Raw genomic sequence first — 15,222 nt, forward strand, 5'->3', positions numbered from 1 at the left:
AGAGGTGGCAAATGAGGACTGTGTCTCAGTATTATTTTTCTCTTTGGGGTCCAACATGCCTCAGGTAAATATCACATATTTTGCCTGTAGAAAAGTTATGTCTTCTTATCATTTTGCTAGACTTAGAAAAAAAAATCTGTAAGACGTCAAGATGATATTCTGACAAGCTCGGCAGCAGGAAGAATATTTTCTTTGCAGTATACTGAAAGTTTTTAAATTTTTTTTGAAGAATTTAAAATCTCATTTCTAAGCTTTTTCTACTGGAAGAGAAGTAACAAAACATAAACCACTTAATTGGAAATTAGTTTGGGAAAGCTCAACACAATATTTTTGGGGATTTGGTTTCTTTTTTTTTTTTGTTAAATGATTGGTGCTGAATAGTTTCTTTCAGAGATTTGCGTATTGCAGATACTTTTATGCATTCATTCTCAAACTTGAGAGACATGGAGGACACCCTGAAAGGGTGAATGCTATCCAGTCACATGTGGCATGTAAGACCAGAAGGATAGATCATAGAATCATAGAAATCTCAAGTTTGAATGACTGATAAGGATGATGAGGCTAGGGTTGGACCCACTGAGAGAAAAGATGCTGGCTGAGACTGGGCAGACAGCAGGGACAAAGAAACCAATTCCAGGAGAAGCTCTGACAATGCCTTACTCTCACTGTGAACATTTCCAAGACTGCTGCCTGGAGATACCAGTTTCCAATTCCTGCTCCACCACCTTTTGACCCATTTCCACCTGTTCTCTCCAGATACTGGATCTACTGAAGTGATTTAGAATGCTTTGTCCCGTATCCCCCATTAAATTCTATCTTCTGCTTTTCTGCTGAAGTGTTGGGCTCACTCGTACAGCAGAGTGCTCTGTGACATACAAACTACTGAGAGTTTAAGGCTTCTCCCTTTGGCTGTTGGCGGGCTGGAGCTTCCCTTCTGCCTCCAATGCTGCAGTGTGATCCTAGAAGACAGCTATGTCTTTCCTATGAGATTTGCATGGAAGTCATCTCATGGCTTGTGGCTATGGTCACCCTTGTTTGACAAGGTCTGTAACAGAGAACCAAGGCATTGTCAAGCCTGCATACACCATGTTAACACACCAAGTTAGCTCCATGTTGCTTTGACACAGTCTGTCCCTGAGTTCCAGCAGTTCATTTGTAATATGACCCTCAAGGATATTTTTAGTGAATGCACATACCTCCTGCCCACTCATTTTGAGAACTCTGAATAGAGGTGAAGGGCTGTGTTGTGTTCTTGGGGAAATAAAGCATGCTGTACTAAGAAACTGAGATTGAGTGTCTGTGGTTTAAAAGAGGGGAGGGGGCAAATAATAAAAGAAGAAAAATTAAAAGCTGCAGTCGATTTGGTTCCTGGACCAGAAAGGACAAGGAAGAGCAGGAGCAGATTAGATGAATAGCAGAACAGCATCAATAACTTGTCTGTTAAGTTCCTTATTTACTGCCTTTTATGCTTTTTTTTTTTTTCTAGTTTGTTTTGAGTAATGTTTCTGAGGGCACTGGGGAACTGGGCACTTTCTGAGGTTCTTACATGGAAAGCTTTTCTCTAGTGATAGTATTCTGTGTGTGTAATGACTACAGTTTCTCTTAAATGAGACCTCGCTATTGAGTGCACACCACATAAGCAGCAATTTCTAAATATAGGTGGTCTGAAGAGAACAAAGAAATTGTAAATATTACCTACTTTTCATAGAAGAAAACCACCTTCAAAGTTTTTCCTGAAAATCAATTCAGATTTTCATGTGAATCAAATAATTGACATAAGCTGTTCTATCCTAACAGTACATTCAAGCCAAAGAAAAAGAGGTTTTTAGTGTTTAAAGAGTCTTTTTATCTTTATCTGTAGAGAACAAAAGCAGTTACAATATCTTGAAGGTTGCATTTTCACAGGTATCAAAAGGAAAAGCTGACTTGGAGATGAATCCACCCTGGAGGTAGTTTGGTAATGTTTGTTAGGAAATAACTAAGTTAGTAAACACTGAACAGGTTTGTGCTCACTTCACTGGAGCATGGTCACTTGTCTGCTTTTTCTGTTGGAACTTAATCACTCATTTGTGCAAATCAACCATTTTGAGAATAGTTTGCATGTTTATTATACTAACCAATGTTCCATAACGAGTATCTAGATCTGAAGTAGTATAGATTCTAGATAGTGAACATATCAGATTATGGTCCATGAGCGGAGAGAGAGAAAATGCCCATTTTTAGGGGGGCTAGAATTTCTGTAGTGTGTACCATGTCTGTAATTTCTGCTCCCTGTACTCCTTGCTACTACAGTGTTATCTAATGCTGCCTACATTCTGTGCTTGACAAAAGACTCAAGCATGGACATGTGCTACTCCATTATTCTTCTATAGAGGAAAAGAGTGACTCTGATGTTGGTGTTGGTGTAGCAAATATTTGAATTTCAGCTGTATGGAGTGTATAGCACTATATTTAGAAGAATTCCAAGTCTCTAAAAATAAGTAGTCTTTTCCCCTAATATCCCTAATCTTTCCCCTAATCTTTCCCCTAATCTTTCCCTTAATCTTATGAATGAATCTGTATGAATTCCTTATATTCCTAAACTACTGGAAAATTCACCACCTGCTTTTAATTTCCATTATCTTTCTTGAGATAATAACAAAATAAATAACAATTTTTTTTTTTTACTTTTGCAGGCTTTGTGCAGAATTACTCGCTCCTCACCTAGTGCTTTCCAGAGTGTCATTGAAAAAGTGGGATTAACAGCCGTACTAAATTCCTTGGCAAATGGAATATGCAAAATTCAGCAGTACATGCTCACCATGTTTTCAGCAATGTTGTCATGTGGGATTCATCTACAGAGATTGATTCAAGAAAAGGTTTGATTTCAGATTAATATTATTCAGTGGCATGGAGTTTCACTAAGGAAAAGTTAAAGTTTACGCTGCTAGTGGTTTTGGGTTTTCAAAATGTTTAACTCAGTGACATTTACATATCTGAATAGCAGAAAATGATGAATGTGTTTATTTTATATTTTTATTTGCTTAAAATCTAAATAATAAGGTGTATAGTTTTTCTTTCTCTTTCACAGAACTTCAAGAAATGGTACTAAAGGGTGTATACATTGTTACTGCAGCTAGAATTCAATCAATTCAGAAAACTCTGACCATAACTGATAATGGTCCTAAGTAAAATCAATAAGGAATGTGTAAGGATAGCTATTTGACATAGCTCTTTTAGCCATTTAAAAGGGAAAATAATGAGTGTCCTGATTGAATCCGAAGCTGTACTTTATGCTCTCCTTAAAAGACCTTAGGCCAATTTGTAAGTGAAATGTCTTGCAGACATTAAAATGTCTAGCATTTTAATACCTTAGGGTTTTCTTTTTAGTGTCACTGAATAAAACTTCTAGGTTTGATATATGTCTAATATAATTTTTGGTAGAGGTGATTCAAAGCTTTATATTTTTATCACCAAATTATTCTGTGTTTAGAGAAACTGTTTATTTTTTTGACAGTATTTCTGCACGGTTCATAAATAAAAGTAATCTCCCTCTCCTTGGAAAAGATAAAAATCACAAAGAAAGTAGAACCTCTAGCTCTTGTTTTCATCAAAAACTCTGTTGCAATGTATGTTGTAACCTGACAATCATCTTGACTATAATAATATATATTAGTATTGGTACATATTAGTATTAGTTGAGAGAGTATTAGGGTGTTGAGTATTAGGATATTAGTTGGGAGAGTTTTGTTTCTCTACATGTTGTTTTAACAATGATATTTAAATTAAAACAATCTACTGTTTTCCACCCATCTCTTCTTGCAGCCTGAAATCACTCCTTCTCTTCCTAAACGTAATTTCTGTGCCATTGTCAGAATTTCATGAGTGTGTATCAGCTGGCCTTAAGCTTTCCACACATTCCACAACAGCACTAACAGGTGGCAAATTGTCCTGTAATGATGTTGCAGTTTCTAATAGTGCACATTAGTGTGAGCTGATGGTACAGTCAGAGAAATATTGTCAAAAATTATTTATTTGAACATTCGGAGAAAGAGTGCAATGTGTAGCAAGCTTATGGCTACAGCATGATGCTTTCTGTGAAGAATTTCTTGATTATATAGGACTTATATTGCTAAAAGGACTCCTTTACAGATACTGAATTTCTTACGAATAATTGCTAAAAGGATTCCCTTTCCAATCCTGCAACTCTTATGAACAATTTTAGTCAAAATTTTGCAGATTAGAAAATCGAAATACAGGCAAATATGGACATTCCTTTAACGGCATATATCAAACTAATTATAGAAGTGGGGATAGTACCCGAAGCTGTAGCTGAAAAACACTGTACTTTAAAAACTCGTAAAGTGGGTCTTTATGTGCCCATGTTTGGTAACTGTACCGGCCTCACAGGTTCAGACAAACCTGTATCTCATAGAATGTTTATTTTGTTCAAATTAGATTATAAGATTTTGAAAGCAGAAACTAGATTTCTGTTTTTCTTAAATGGGATCTAAAAATGTAATCCTGCTCATGTATTGAATTGCCACATGCTATCACATTACACAGAGTAATAATATTTTAATGCTGACCATTGAATTGAATACTCCATGCACTTTTCAATATTCCATGCTCATGGCACACAAGTCCACCTTAATGAGAGAAGGGAAAAGTGGGTAGTGTTGGCCTACAAATTATTTTACCTTCTGTAAAATTCTTGTGTACTATAGACTAAGAGGCAGGAGGACCTCAGTGTCCCACAGAAGGTAGTGACAGGGTTGTCACTACCTCTCTATCTGTTTAATATGACTGCAAACCAACATATTAAAAGATGCTTAAAGATACAAATTCAAGATAATTTAGCTTTGTGTGTGTTGTCTAAAAACTCCCTTAGTTTATAAGACTTACTTAGGACTGCCTTTGTTTTCTTCTCCCTTCAAGAACAGCAATAAAAACCACTTACAAAATAAAAGCCAGAAGACAAGGACAAGTGATCCTACATGATCTGTGATCATGTAATTAGTATAAATCTTCAGAGAACTACAATAGCTAAAAGGGACTGGGTTTTGTCCCTCGCTGATACAGAGCCTTTCTATTTTAGTTTCTTTTTTGGAAACTAAAATAGTTGAAATTATGTTTTTAAAATAAAGTGTGGAAAAAGAACTCAAAATCTTTGACATCCTATAACAGTAGATAAAAATACCACTGCTAATTACTTTCATCTGGCTGTCAAGATTCATTCAATGAGTAAAATAGTGAAATAGGGATCCAACTGTTCTCCCCTTGTGTAGCCAATTTGAAAATGTCTTTGCTTTTGTTTTAAACTAGATTTGCAGTATTAGTAAGGGTATACAATATAAAATCATGATCTTCTTGCAGTTGACAGTGCAATGAAAAAGAGTGTCCTTACCCTGCAGAGTCTCCATGAATACATCAAACTGTTGCAGGGGAGGGAAGAAAAGTATAGCAATGAAACAATTATTAATTAATGTATTTTGAGATATTTTGCTGATTTTTGGCTTTTCAGACACATTGAGTCCTACTGTTCAGCAAAGATGTGCTTCAGATTTTCTTTGGATAAACCGTTGCTGTTTTCCAGTCCTCAGACCAACCTGAAAAGCAAATTCCAAAATGTCACATTTATTTCTTAAGCTAGACTATTAGAATATTCCCAGATAAGTCTGATGTAACTAATTTTGGTTGCTGATGTTGTCTTAACCCATGGTAACCCCAACATGTAGCATTGAAATATCCTTGCTTTCCAGAGCATGAAGACTCAAAGTAGTCAGATGTGCTTTGGCTTGTACTTGCATGTGTCTTTGTCATGGTGTCCCTGTGCATGGTCTGGCAAGTCCATTTATGTTAGCACAGTCAGTGTTGCATTATATATAGTCTTTGACTAAGTCTGAGGTTTTGTGGGGTTTCGTAACAAGAAAACTTTTTTTGTTCTTTTGAGTAATTTCATTAGAAAAAACCAAACCAACCAACAAACCAAAAACTAAACCACAAACTACACTTCATTAAAAATTCAACCTTTGCTTTTAGTAGATTGTAAATTAAGAACTTTACTGCTGTAAATTCATACTGGAGGAACTACGAGTCATACTCTGTGAGCTGTTGAAGTGTTTAAAGCAGGAAACTTTACACAGCTTGTAGTTTTTAACCACAAGATTGAGGAACTCTTCTGTTTATTAAGTAAATTGTTGAAATACAGAAAACCAGTTCTAGAATAATTAGTATCAGTTTGTTTTTCTGGGATTTTTGTAGTTACTGTCTGCGATGACTGCTTTTGAAGACAGTGTTAAAATGCATCCGAGTAAATATCTGAGTAAAATCTGATTGTTTCCTGGCCAACTCTGGCATTCCTGTTCTTCTTCTGTTCTCTGTAAAGATGTATAGTTAATTGTTGCAAAGACTGTCTCTAATAAACTACGTTCAGTGTTGATTTGCAGTTGTTCTATCAACAAAAGAGGAATTTGAATAATACTTTTTATGTTAAATGTGCCTCACACAGCAGGATTCTAGACTTTGTGCACAACATGCAGGTGTAAACTGCACACTTGTTCTGCAGTGTCACTCCCTTGAGAATCCAGCTCAACTGTTTGAAGGTAGTTTCTTTTGATGAGGGCATTTGTGCTCAGTCTAATTCTTGCATAGAACCAGTTTACAAATTCTGGCTTAGTTTTTAATTCTGATCTTGGTTTGCGTTCTTTTTTTTTTGGTTTGGTTTGGGTTTTTTTGAGAAGAAGAGAGATTTGAAGTAGGATTTGTGTTTTTAGAACAAGACATTCTGATCATGAGCTGATCCAAAAGTACCATCACTGCTGCCAGCAAGATAATCTCTGAGGATGGATTTTTCTTTTATTTTGTTATTTTTAGCAAGTAGCCCAATTGGTCTTTGTACAAGTGCATATAAGTAGCAGATATTTTTATTCCTTGGAGGTAGAAGATACTCCATATAGTTTCTTGTTTGGCTGTTTTTTTTTCTTTGATACTTTAGGAGTTACAAGATATTGGTGGACAGAGCATAAATAATTCTCCTCTTTTATAACTCATAATACCTAATTATGTTATTCATAGTTTGAGAACTCCTTTACATTCCACTGATTCTCAGCTTTATTCCCTTTATACCTGAGGCAGTACACATAAATCTCATGTCTTTCCACCTGTCAGGCCACATTCCAGAAACTAGAGAAGAAAATCCATTCAATATACAGGGTGAAAAAAGAAAGAAAACAAAAAACAAAGCTGTGATTTCAGAGCCCAGTCAGCTAACCATTGTTAAACTTCTGAAGGGAAATATTTTATGGTTATTCTTTATTTATCACTATCCTTGTTAAACTTTTTAAATTGTTCTTTTATTTGGATTTACAGGTAAGAGTGAGTTAGCAAGGATCTTGGAAACATATAAATTGACCTTGTTGTAGGAATGGAGAATGGTCAGTGGGTTATGAAAGTCATGGCTCCTTACTGCTTGTGGTTTATCCTTTTCCTTTACGAGTCCTAATTTTGTTTTTTTTCCTTAAAAAGATGTTGTTCAGTTTATGAACCCTTAGTAAAATTAGTTTAGATAAGAATCATAGAATAGAATCATAGAATCATAGAATCGATTGGGTTGGAAAAGACCTCCGAGATCATCGAGTCCAACCCTTGGTCCAAATCCAGTCCATTTACTAGATCATGGCACTCAGTGCCACGTCCAATCTGCGTTTAAAAATCTCCAGGGATGGTGAATCCACCACCTCTCTGGGCAGCCCATTCCAATGCCTGATTACTCTCTCTGTAAAGAATTTTCTCCTGATATCCAACTTAAATTTCCCCTGGCGGAGCTTAAGCCCGTGCCCCCTTGTCCTATTGCTGAGTGCCTGAGAGAAGAGAGCAACCCCCACCTGGCTAGAACTTCCCTTCAGGTAGTTATAGACGGTGATGAGGTCACCTCTGAGCCTCCTCTTCTCCAGGCTAAACAACCCCAGCTCCCTCAGCCTCTCCCCATAGGACTTATGCTCCAGTCCCTTCACCAGCCTCGTTGCTCTTCTCTGGACCCGCTCCAGCACCTCAATATCCTTTCTGAACTGAGGGGCCCAGAACTGAACACAATACTCAAGGTGTGGCCTCACCAACGCATAGTACAGGGGAAGGATCACTTCCCTGCTCCTGCTGGCCACGCTATTTTTGATACAGGACAAGATCCCATTGGCCTTCTTGGCCACCTGGGCACACTGTTGGCTCATGTTGAGCTTCCTGTCAATTAGTACCCCCAGGTCCCTTTCTACCTGGCTGCTTTCCAGCCACTCTGTGCCCAGCCTGTAGCGCTGCAGGGGGTTGTTGTGGCCAAAGTGCAGGTCCTGGCACTTGGCTTTATTGAACTTCATCCCATTGGAATCAGCCCATCTCTCCAGTCTATCCAGATCCCTCTGCAGAGCCCTCTTGCCTTCCAGCAGGTCGACACTCCCTCCCAGTTTGGTGTCATCAGCAAATTTGCTGATGATGGACTCAATCCCCTCATCTAAATCATCAATAAAGATATTAAACAGGACTGGACCCAACACAGACCCCTGGGGAACACCACTGGTGACCGGCCGCCAGCTGGATGCAGCTCCATTCACCAGCACTCTCTGGGCCCGACCCTCCAGCCAGCTCCTAATCCAGGAGAGGGTACACTTGTCCAAGCCATGGGCTACCAGCTTTTCCAGGAGTATATTATGGGAGACAGTGTCAAAGGCCTTGCTGAAGTCTAGATAGACCACATCCACAGCCTTCCCCTCATCCACCAGGTGGGTCACCTGATCGTAAAAAGAGATCAGGTTGGTCAGACAGGACCTGCCCCTCCTAAACCCGTGTTGGCTGGGTCTAATCCCTTGTCCATCCTGTAGGTGCTGTGTGATTGCACTCAGGATGATCTGCTCCATAACCCTGCCAGGCACTGAGGTCAGGCTGACAGGCCTGTAGTTGCCAGGGTCCTGCTTGCAGCCTTTTTTGTGGATTGGGGTGACATTCGCCAACCTCCAATCATCTGGGACCTTCCCAGAGAGCCAGGACTGTTGGAAGATGATGGAGAGCGGTTTGGCAAGCTCTTCTGCTACCATCAGAGATGGTAGAAACAGTTTCACCATCTATTTGGAGCATCTTGTATAAAATTTGGGGTCTGATGTAGACAAGATTGTATCCAACTAAGGTGTTGTTTTTAATCTTCCTGCATATATGGGAATGAAGAGGCAAAAATGTAGTCATATTTGTGCTTAAATATTTATGTATTCTGAAAATAGTTCAGTCTTCTTTTAAAATAAATATATTCAAATATCCTATGTTTAAGGAAAGACATTTTAAAATGTAAGTTTTATCATCTTTTGTAGTTAATCTCATACCATTTTGGACATAGTACATTAGATAGTGTTTACTTGGTATGCTAGCATTTGTGAATATGTTCAAAATGCTTTGCTGTGGGACAGTCTGTCTTGGGCGGAATTTATTTGCTAGTGTTTTGTGGATTTTTTTTTTCATGAGACATTAAAAGTGCCTAACTAACACAGAATGCACATGAAAATGAGGAAATTTTAAATGTATATAGTGTTACAATACGGTGTGAGTAACTTTCGTGTATTTGTGTTTATTTCCACCAAGGATTTTGTGACTACAATTACTCGATTACTTGAAAGTCCTTCAACTTTTATTCGAGCAAAAGCCTTTTTGGTCCTGCTACAAGTTTTGATCAATAACAGGGAGATGTTGCTACTCAGTTGTCAAACAAGGTAAGGTGATAAAGGAAGATAATTAGAGATATAATATTTAAAGTTGTACCTGAAATACTTTAAAATGTGTGGTATTTTTGAGCCAGTGTTTTAGAAGTGAACTGTTTCCTGTGTGATATGAATCCTTTCATTCATGAGAATATAAAGAAAAGAGTGTTCTCTTTTGTCTGGGGTCATCAGGTGACACTAACAAGTGGAAACCACTGTGTTACAGGGACAGTCTGTTTTTAAAGGAACTTGTGGTCTCAGTGAACATTAGCAAGGACCAGATTTTGCTTTGAGTACGGCAAAACAAATACAGCAATAGTGAGTTGTTATGGTGGGAAAAGCAAAATAAAAGGTTCTGTCACGTACCTTCCTCATCTTGGAGTCTAGTGTAATACATAGTCTTTTCAGCATAGGCACATTCAAGGTAAAATAATATTTCTTTGTTCAATGTGTTGTGGGAGTGATTTATATAATGACCAGTAAATTCCTGTGACTTTTACATGAAATATTTAATTTTTCTGCTTTTTACAATCTTTTGCAAGAAATTACTCACAGTGGACTTGTTTTTTTAAATTTTGTGTCTTGATGGTGCAAAAACATTCCTGTATTAGAGAGGAACAAATTAGACTGTGTTAGAATATGAATTGTCCCCATGTTTTGAGGTGATTGGAGAAATAAGATGAAAGAAATTTTAGTTGGGATCTATATCTTCAACTGTTCAGTATGAAGAACAGCAAAATGAAGTGTTAACGTAATTTTTACAATATTGAAATAAAGCAGGTTTGGAACCAAAATAAAAAAGGACGAGGGATGTGGGTATCTGTAAATCTAGCTACATTTACAGCAAATAAACCTTTGTAACTTATATTGGTGTTTGAGAAGAATTAGGATGTATGCGTTGGAGCTAGAGGGCTGGATTGGAAGGAACCGGTGACTTATAACATGAAGCCATTGTCAGAGGACACCTTGTGGGTTCTATCATTATATATTCCTCCACTCACATACAAACCTGTAGGTATCCCAATTTTTTAGAATCACAGAGAATAAGTACCGAATCCAAGTTTCTTTTTTGTGTGTATCTTTTTGTACTTCCAGAAATGTTTTATCAGATTATGTGCTCTGGTTAGTGTAAAACACCTCTAACGATTTGTAAGTAACATTTTGAATGGTTACATTTTTAATAACTCTTGCTATTCATATGCTTATATAGCACATAGTACTCTTGTTGTGTATTTGGAGAAATGTCTGACAGAAATCCTGCGTGGACAGTTACTCTTTGTTTATTTATACCTAAGATATTATGTGAAAGAGAAGAAATGTAATAACTTTTAACAACAATTTGCTTTATTTATAATGCTTTCTGATGGGCACCCTTTCTGAAGACAATGTGTTGTGAGTTTGGGGTGTGATTTTTGGCTTTATTCTGCTGTTTTATTGTGATGCTCTGGACATTGCTGATTAGGGACCAATACATAATGTAACACATTAGGTAAAACAATAGGAAAGCCTTATAGCAGTTTGTTGAATTGACAAACTGGTTTTCTTGATTGTTATCTTTATAACTGTTATTTAGTGACCAGTATCTCTCTTGATGGAATAGATCATCTAGCCTAAAATCTTTATCTTATATCCAGAAAGTAAGCTTGTTACAGAGAGAAGAAATGACCCATTAAGTGTGGAGACAACTACTTTCATAATATCATGAACTCTGGAAGAATCTTATTACACCCAGTAGAGATACTGGATACTCATTAACTTACACTGTTAAATTCCTGTTGGAGTATTTTAGTTAAATGTCTCCAGTTCTGTGACAGAAAAATTACGTCAAAATTAAGACTCATAAATTCAAAATTGCTAGTACAGTAAGCAATAATCTATTTGATATACTCAGGTTCTCTTTATGAAGGTGTTTGATTTGATAATATAAAGAGCATGTAGTAAAATGTGCAACTATTCCAACTATTTAATGGTTTGTCTTCAGCAGTTGCAGCTAATGTTTGTAACAGGATTTATATTGCCTTAGATGGTAAAATCTGTTTATGATAATGATAATCAATATAAGGCAAATTTTCTGTGTGCATCACTTAAAGGATCATGCAGATGATAAAACACTAATAACTGTGTCATGGCAACACTGCATATAACTACAGCTTTGAGTTAAATGTTGTTCAGTTTGGCATTGAAAAAGGCTTTTGTTTATTTTAGTAAATGTGCTGGGTTTGAATGGGATAGTGTTAATTTTCTTCATAGTAACTACTATGAGGCTGTGTTTTGGATTTGTGCTGAAAACAGCCCCCTCCTCAGCATGGGGACTGCCCCAGGGCCAGCACCCCAAAGCTCTGGAGAGCTGTTCTTCCTAGAAGGCAACAAAGCTGGGGCAGGGTCTGGAGCACAAGTCTGATGAGGAGCTGAGGGAACTGAGGTTGTTTAGCCTGGAGGAAAGGAGGCTCAGGGGAGACCTTACTGCTCTCTGCACCTACCTGAAAGGAGATTGTAGCAAGGGGGATGTCTCTCTTTTTTCAAGTAATGAGCCATAGGACAAGAAGAAATGGTCTTAAGTTGTGCCTTAATTTCTTCACTGACAATTCAGACAATAAAATCCTGTTCCCACTGGTAAACTTTGTGATATGTGCCCTTGCAAGTGGTTTTGGAGCTGAAAAAGCTGTGGCATGTGAGGAAAATAGCGTTCTCATCATTATTCCACTCACTGGGAGGGAAGGGCAAGGAAAGGAGAGGGGAGAGTGAAAGGAAGTGAAAGGGAAGGGGGAGTAGGGGAAGAGGAAGTGTAAAGACCAGCTTATTTTATCCGTGCTGGTGTTATCGAGATGTTATTCCTTGTGTTTTTCTTCTAGTTTTTGCACAGTATCAGGAAATAAAAGGCAGCAGAAGTAGGCACTGGCTAAACCCCCTTTTCATTGCCAGCAATAAAGATGCCTCTGGGCTGGGAACATGACAAGTACCCCATGTTACAAGTCTTGATTCCTTGAATACAATCTTAAGACTACTTACCTGTGTAACCCCCAATTCTCCAAATCTACCTTAGCATATTTTTAAATTATTAAATTAGTTGCTGTGCAGGTATGTAATTCAAGACCTTGACAATGAATGTCACCAATGAAAATTTCTCTAGGACTTCCCAAAGTACTTTGAGAATTTGAGATCTGTGGATAAAAGCATTTATATGTAATAAGAAATGCAATATTCAAGTGAATTTTTTGTTACACAACATTGGTACAATTCACCTGTTATTCTTTTTTCTGTCTGTTCCATGGTAGTCCATTACATACCTTTTATTCTTCCACATTTGATACAGCTAGCGAAGATATGAGACCTTTTAGGCTGAAGTAGCACTTACACTATGCAAATAAAGTTTGCTTACACTATGGAAATTAATTTCTTTTGCTAATTGCACTGAGTTTTCTAGTCTCCTTCTTTTCTCTTTAATTTGCAAAGGCGAACTACCTGTTCTTGAGGGGAGGGATACAACCTGAAGTTTTGTTGAAACTTTTAATTTCACCCTTTTCTGAATTAGTAGTAATTTCCAAATAGTCTCTCTGAATTGTTCTCTTTTTTATCTAAATGGTTTCAGAGAATTTCCTAGGTGAAAAGAGACCGACCTGAAGATTGAAATTCCTCCCAAAAGAATTTATTTAAACCTGTTGTTTTTTACTGTCTGCAGAAATGGAAACTTGTGGAAGGATAGGGTAGTATTTCTGACAGACTTTCACAGTCTGCAAAAACCTGACTATGCACAACAGCACAATTTCTGAACAAAATCTTTCTCTGTTACCTGTCCCCACCTCCCATATTTTTTTAAATTTTCAAATCTTATATGCCCTCAATGGAAAACCTTTGCGTGGAAACCTACAATTTCACATCTAGCAGAGCCTATTGGCCTTATACATCTAAGACTAATCTAGGAAAATAGTGAAGAAAAGAACAGAAAAACTTGGTGCTCAATCAAATGGGAAAACGTGGAAATGGAAGGCAGGAGGGAACAATTACATAAGTCAGTGGTCTCAGGAAAAAAACTCAGCAAACTGGTATAAAATTAAAAAGAAAAAAAAAAGGAAGAAATAGGGATTGACCCTCTTATTAACATGATCTACCATCCAGTGTTACATCTCTGTAAAATACACAATACAGCTATATTAAATATCCTTTAAATATCTTCATCCTTTTCTGTTGCCAAAGGTTGACTAACAACAATAATAAATAATAAATAATAAAAGTAACAGCTAGTCCTTGAATTCATGTGGTAAATGGACTGTATATGTCCTCAAAGCATGCACAACCTTCTTTAGTTGCTTGAAGATCGGTCATTCTCTGTGAACTTAGTGGGCTGAAGGGAGAAGCAGGGAGAAGGCTGCTAGTGAGAGACCTCCCGGTTTTAGGTTCAGTCAGCTGTTGGCTGCATGCATTCTTTCCTCCCTGTTGAGATGCTGGTAAAGCTGTAGCTGAACTTTATTGATAGCTAAAGCTGATTTTAAGGATGTTGAGGGTAAATGTCAAATGTAAAAATGATAGGAGGGAAAAAAGTTCTTAGAAAGTCCTTGACAGAGTCTAACCTTCTGATCCAGGTCAAGGTTTGTTATGCTTGAGAAATATTTTTTAACGATTGTTGCAAATTGGTGGGTATTCCATGACCTCCTTTTGACAGCTGTACTAATTGTGTGCTATTCCTAATTCTCAAAAATTCTAGTTCTTTTCTTATTGAAATTTCGATTCTACAGGTTAAACATAGAAAACAGTGCAGTTTCTTTCTCTTTACAGTGACTTCTCTATATTTCTAGGCCATGTCTTATCACATCTCTGCTCAATCTACTGAGTGACTAAATCTTGTTTCTTCATGTTGGTCATCTTTTTAAGTGAACAGTTCTTACTCCTTAAGTAGTAGACCTCATTCTCCTTCCTATCATTCAGGATTGTTAACTCTGAAATTCTCTACTTTTTTCTTCATTCTTCGCATTCTTTTGAAAAAAACTTGGGTTGTTTTCCTTTTTTAGTGTAAAGCTTACTGATGGCCTATCTTGCAGTACAGATACTTGAAGAATTTTTTTCCGAAATCAAACCTTTGCTTCTTCATAGACAATGGTTTATTCCTCATCATATTTAACTTATTTATACTAATACCTACATGTTTTTATGTGTTGTTGAGTGCAAGACAAACATGCATTAAATTAATTGAATAAACATTTTTCTATTGGCCTAGTTTTGCTCATTAGAGAGAATACTGAGATTCTTCAGGGAATAAAAGTAATTGATGAATTGTTCTACATAAGACTGAGGAATTTGTTGAAGGAAAATGGAGACCCTAATGCTTTCTAGCCTATACAATTTTTATCTTCACAATTTTCTCGAGAGAATGTTTAGTTAAACAGGACTATCAGGGGAAAAAATAGCTGTGCATATTTTTAGAAAACGTTTCTATGAAAGACAATTTTGAGATGGGAAGGACAGCACAAAGGAGAGAACTCATGAGTTTATGTAAACTTTTTATCTTTACACT

General features: G+C 37.1%; 1 protein-coding gene across 10 annotated transcripts in view; it reads left to right on the forward strand.

The window, feature by feature from the left end:
• Positions 1–15,222, forward strand: part of ULK4 (unc-51 like kinase 4) — a 228,745-nt gene that overhangs the window by 66,320 nt on the left and 147,203 nt on the right. For all 10 annotated transcript variants that reach the window (XR_003540279.2, XR_005566123.1, XR_005566124.1 and 7 more), the window contains exons 21-22: positions 2,676–2,858; positions 9,598–9,725. Coding sequence is in view for 4 of the 10 variants with exons in the window: in XM_027718944.2 (XP_027574745.2) it covers positions 2,676–2,858; positions 9,598–9,725 (311 nt within the window). In the remaining 6 variants the exon portion in view is untranslated. The remainder of the gene's footprint in view (positions 1–2,675; positions 2,859–9,597; positions 9,726–15,222) is intronic.

The sequence above is a fragment of the Pipra filicauda genome, unplaced genomic scaffold, assembly GCF_003945595.2.
Source record: "Pipra filicauda isolate LSUMZ 115617 unplaced genomic scaffold, ASM394559v2 scaffold62_size3274119_pilon, whole genome shotgun sequence".
NCBI classification, from domain to species: Eukaryota; Metazoa; Chordata; class Aves; order Passeriformes; family Pipridae; genus Pipra; species Pipra filicauda.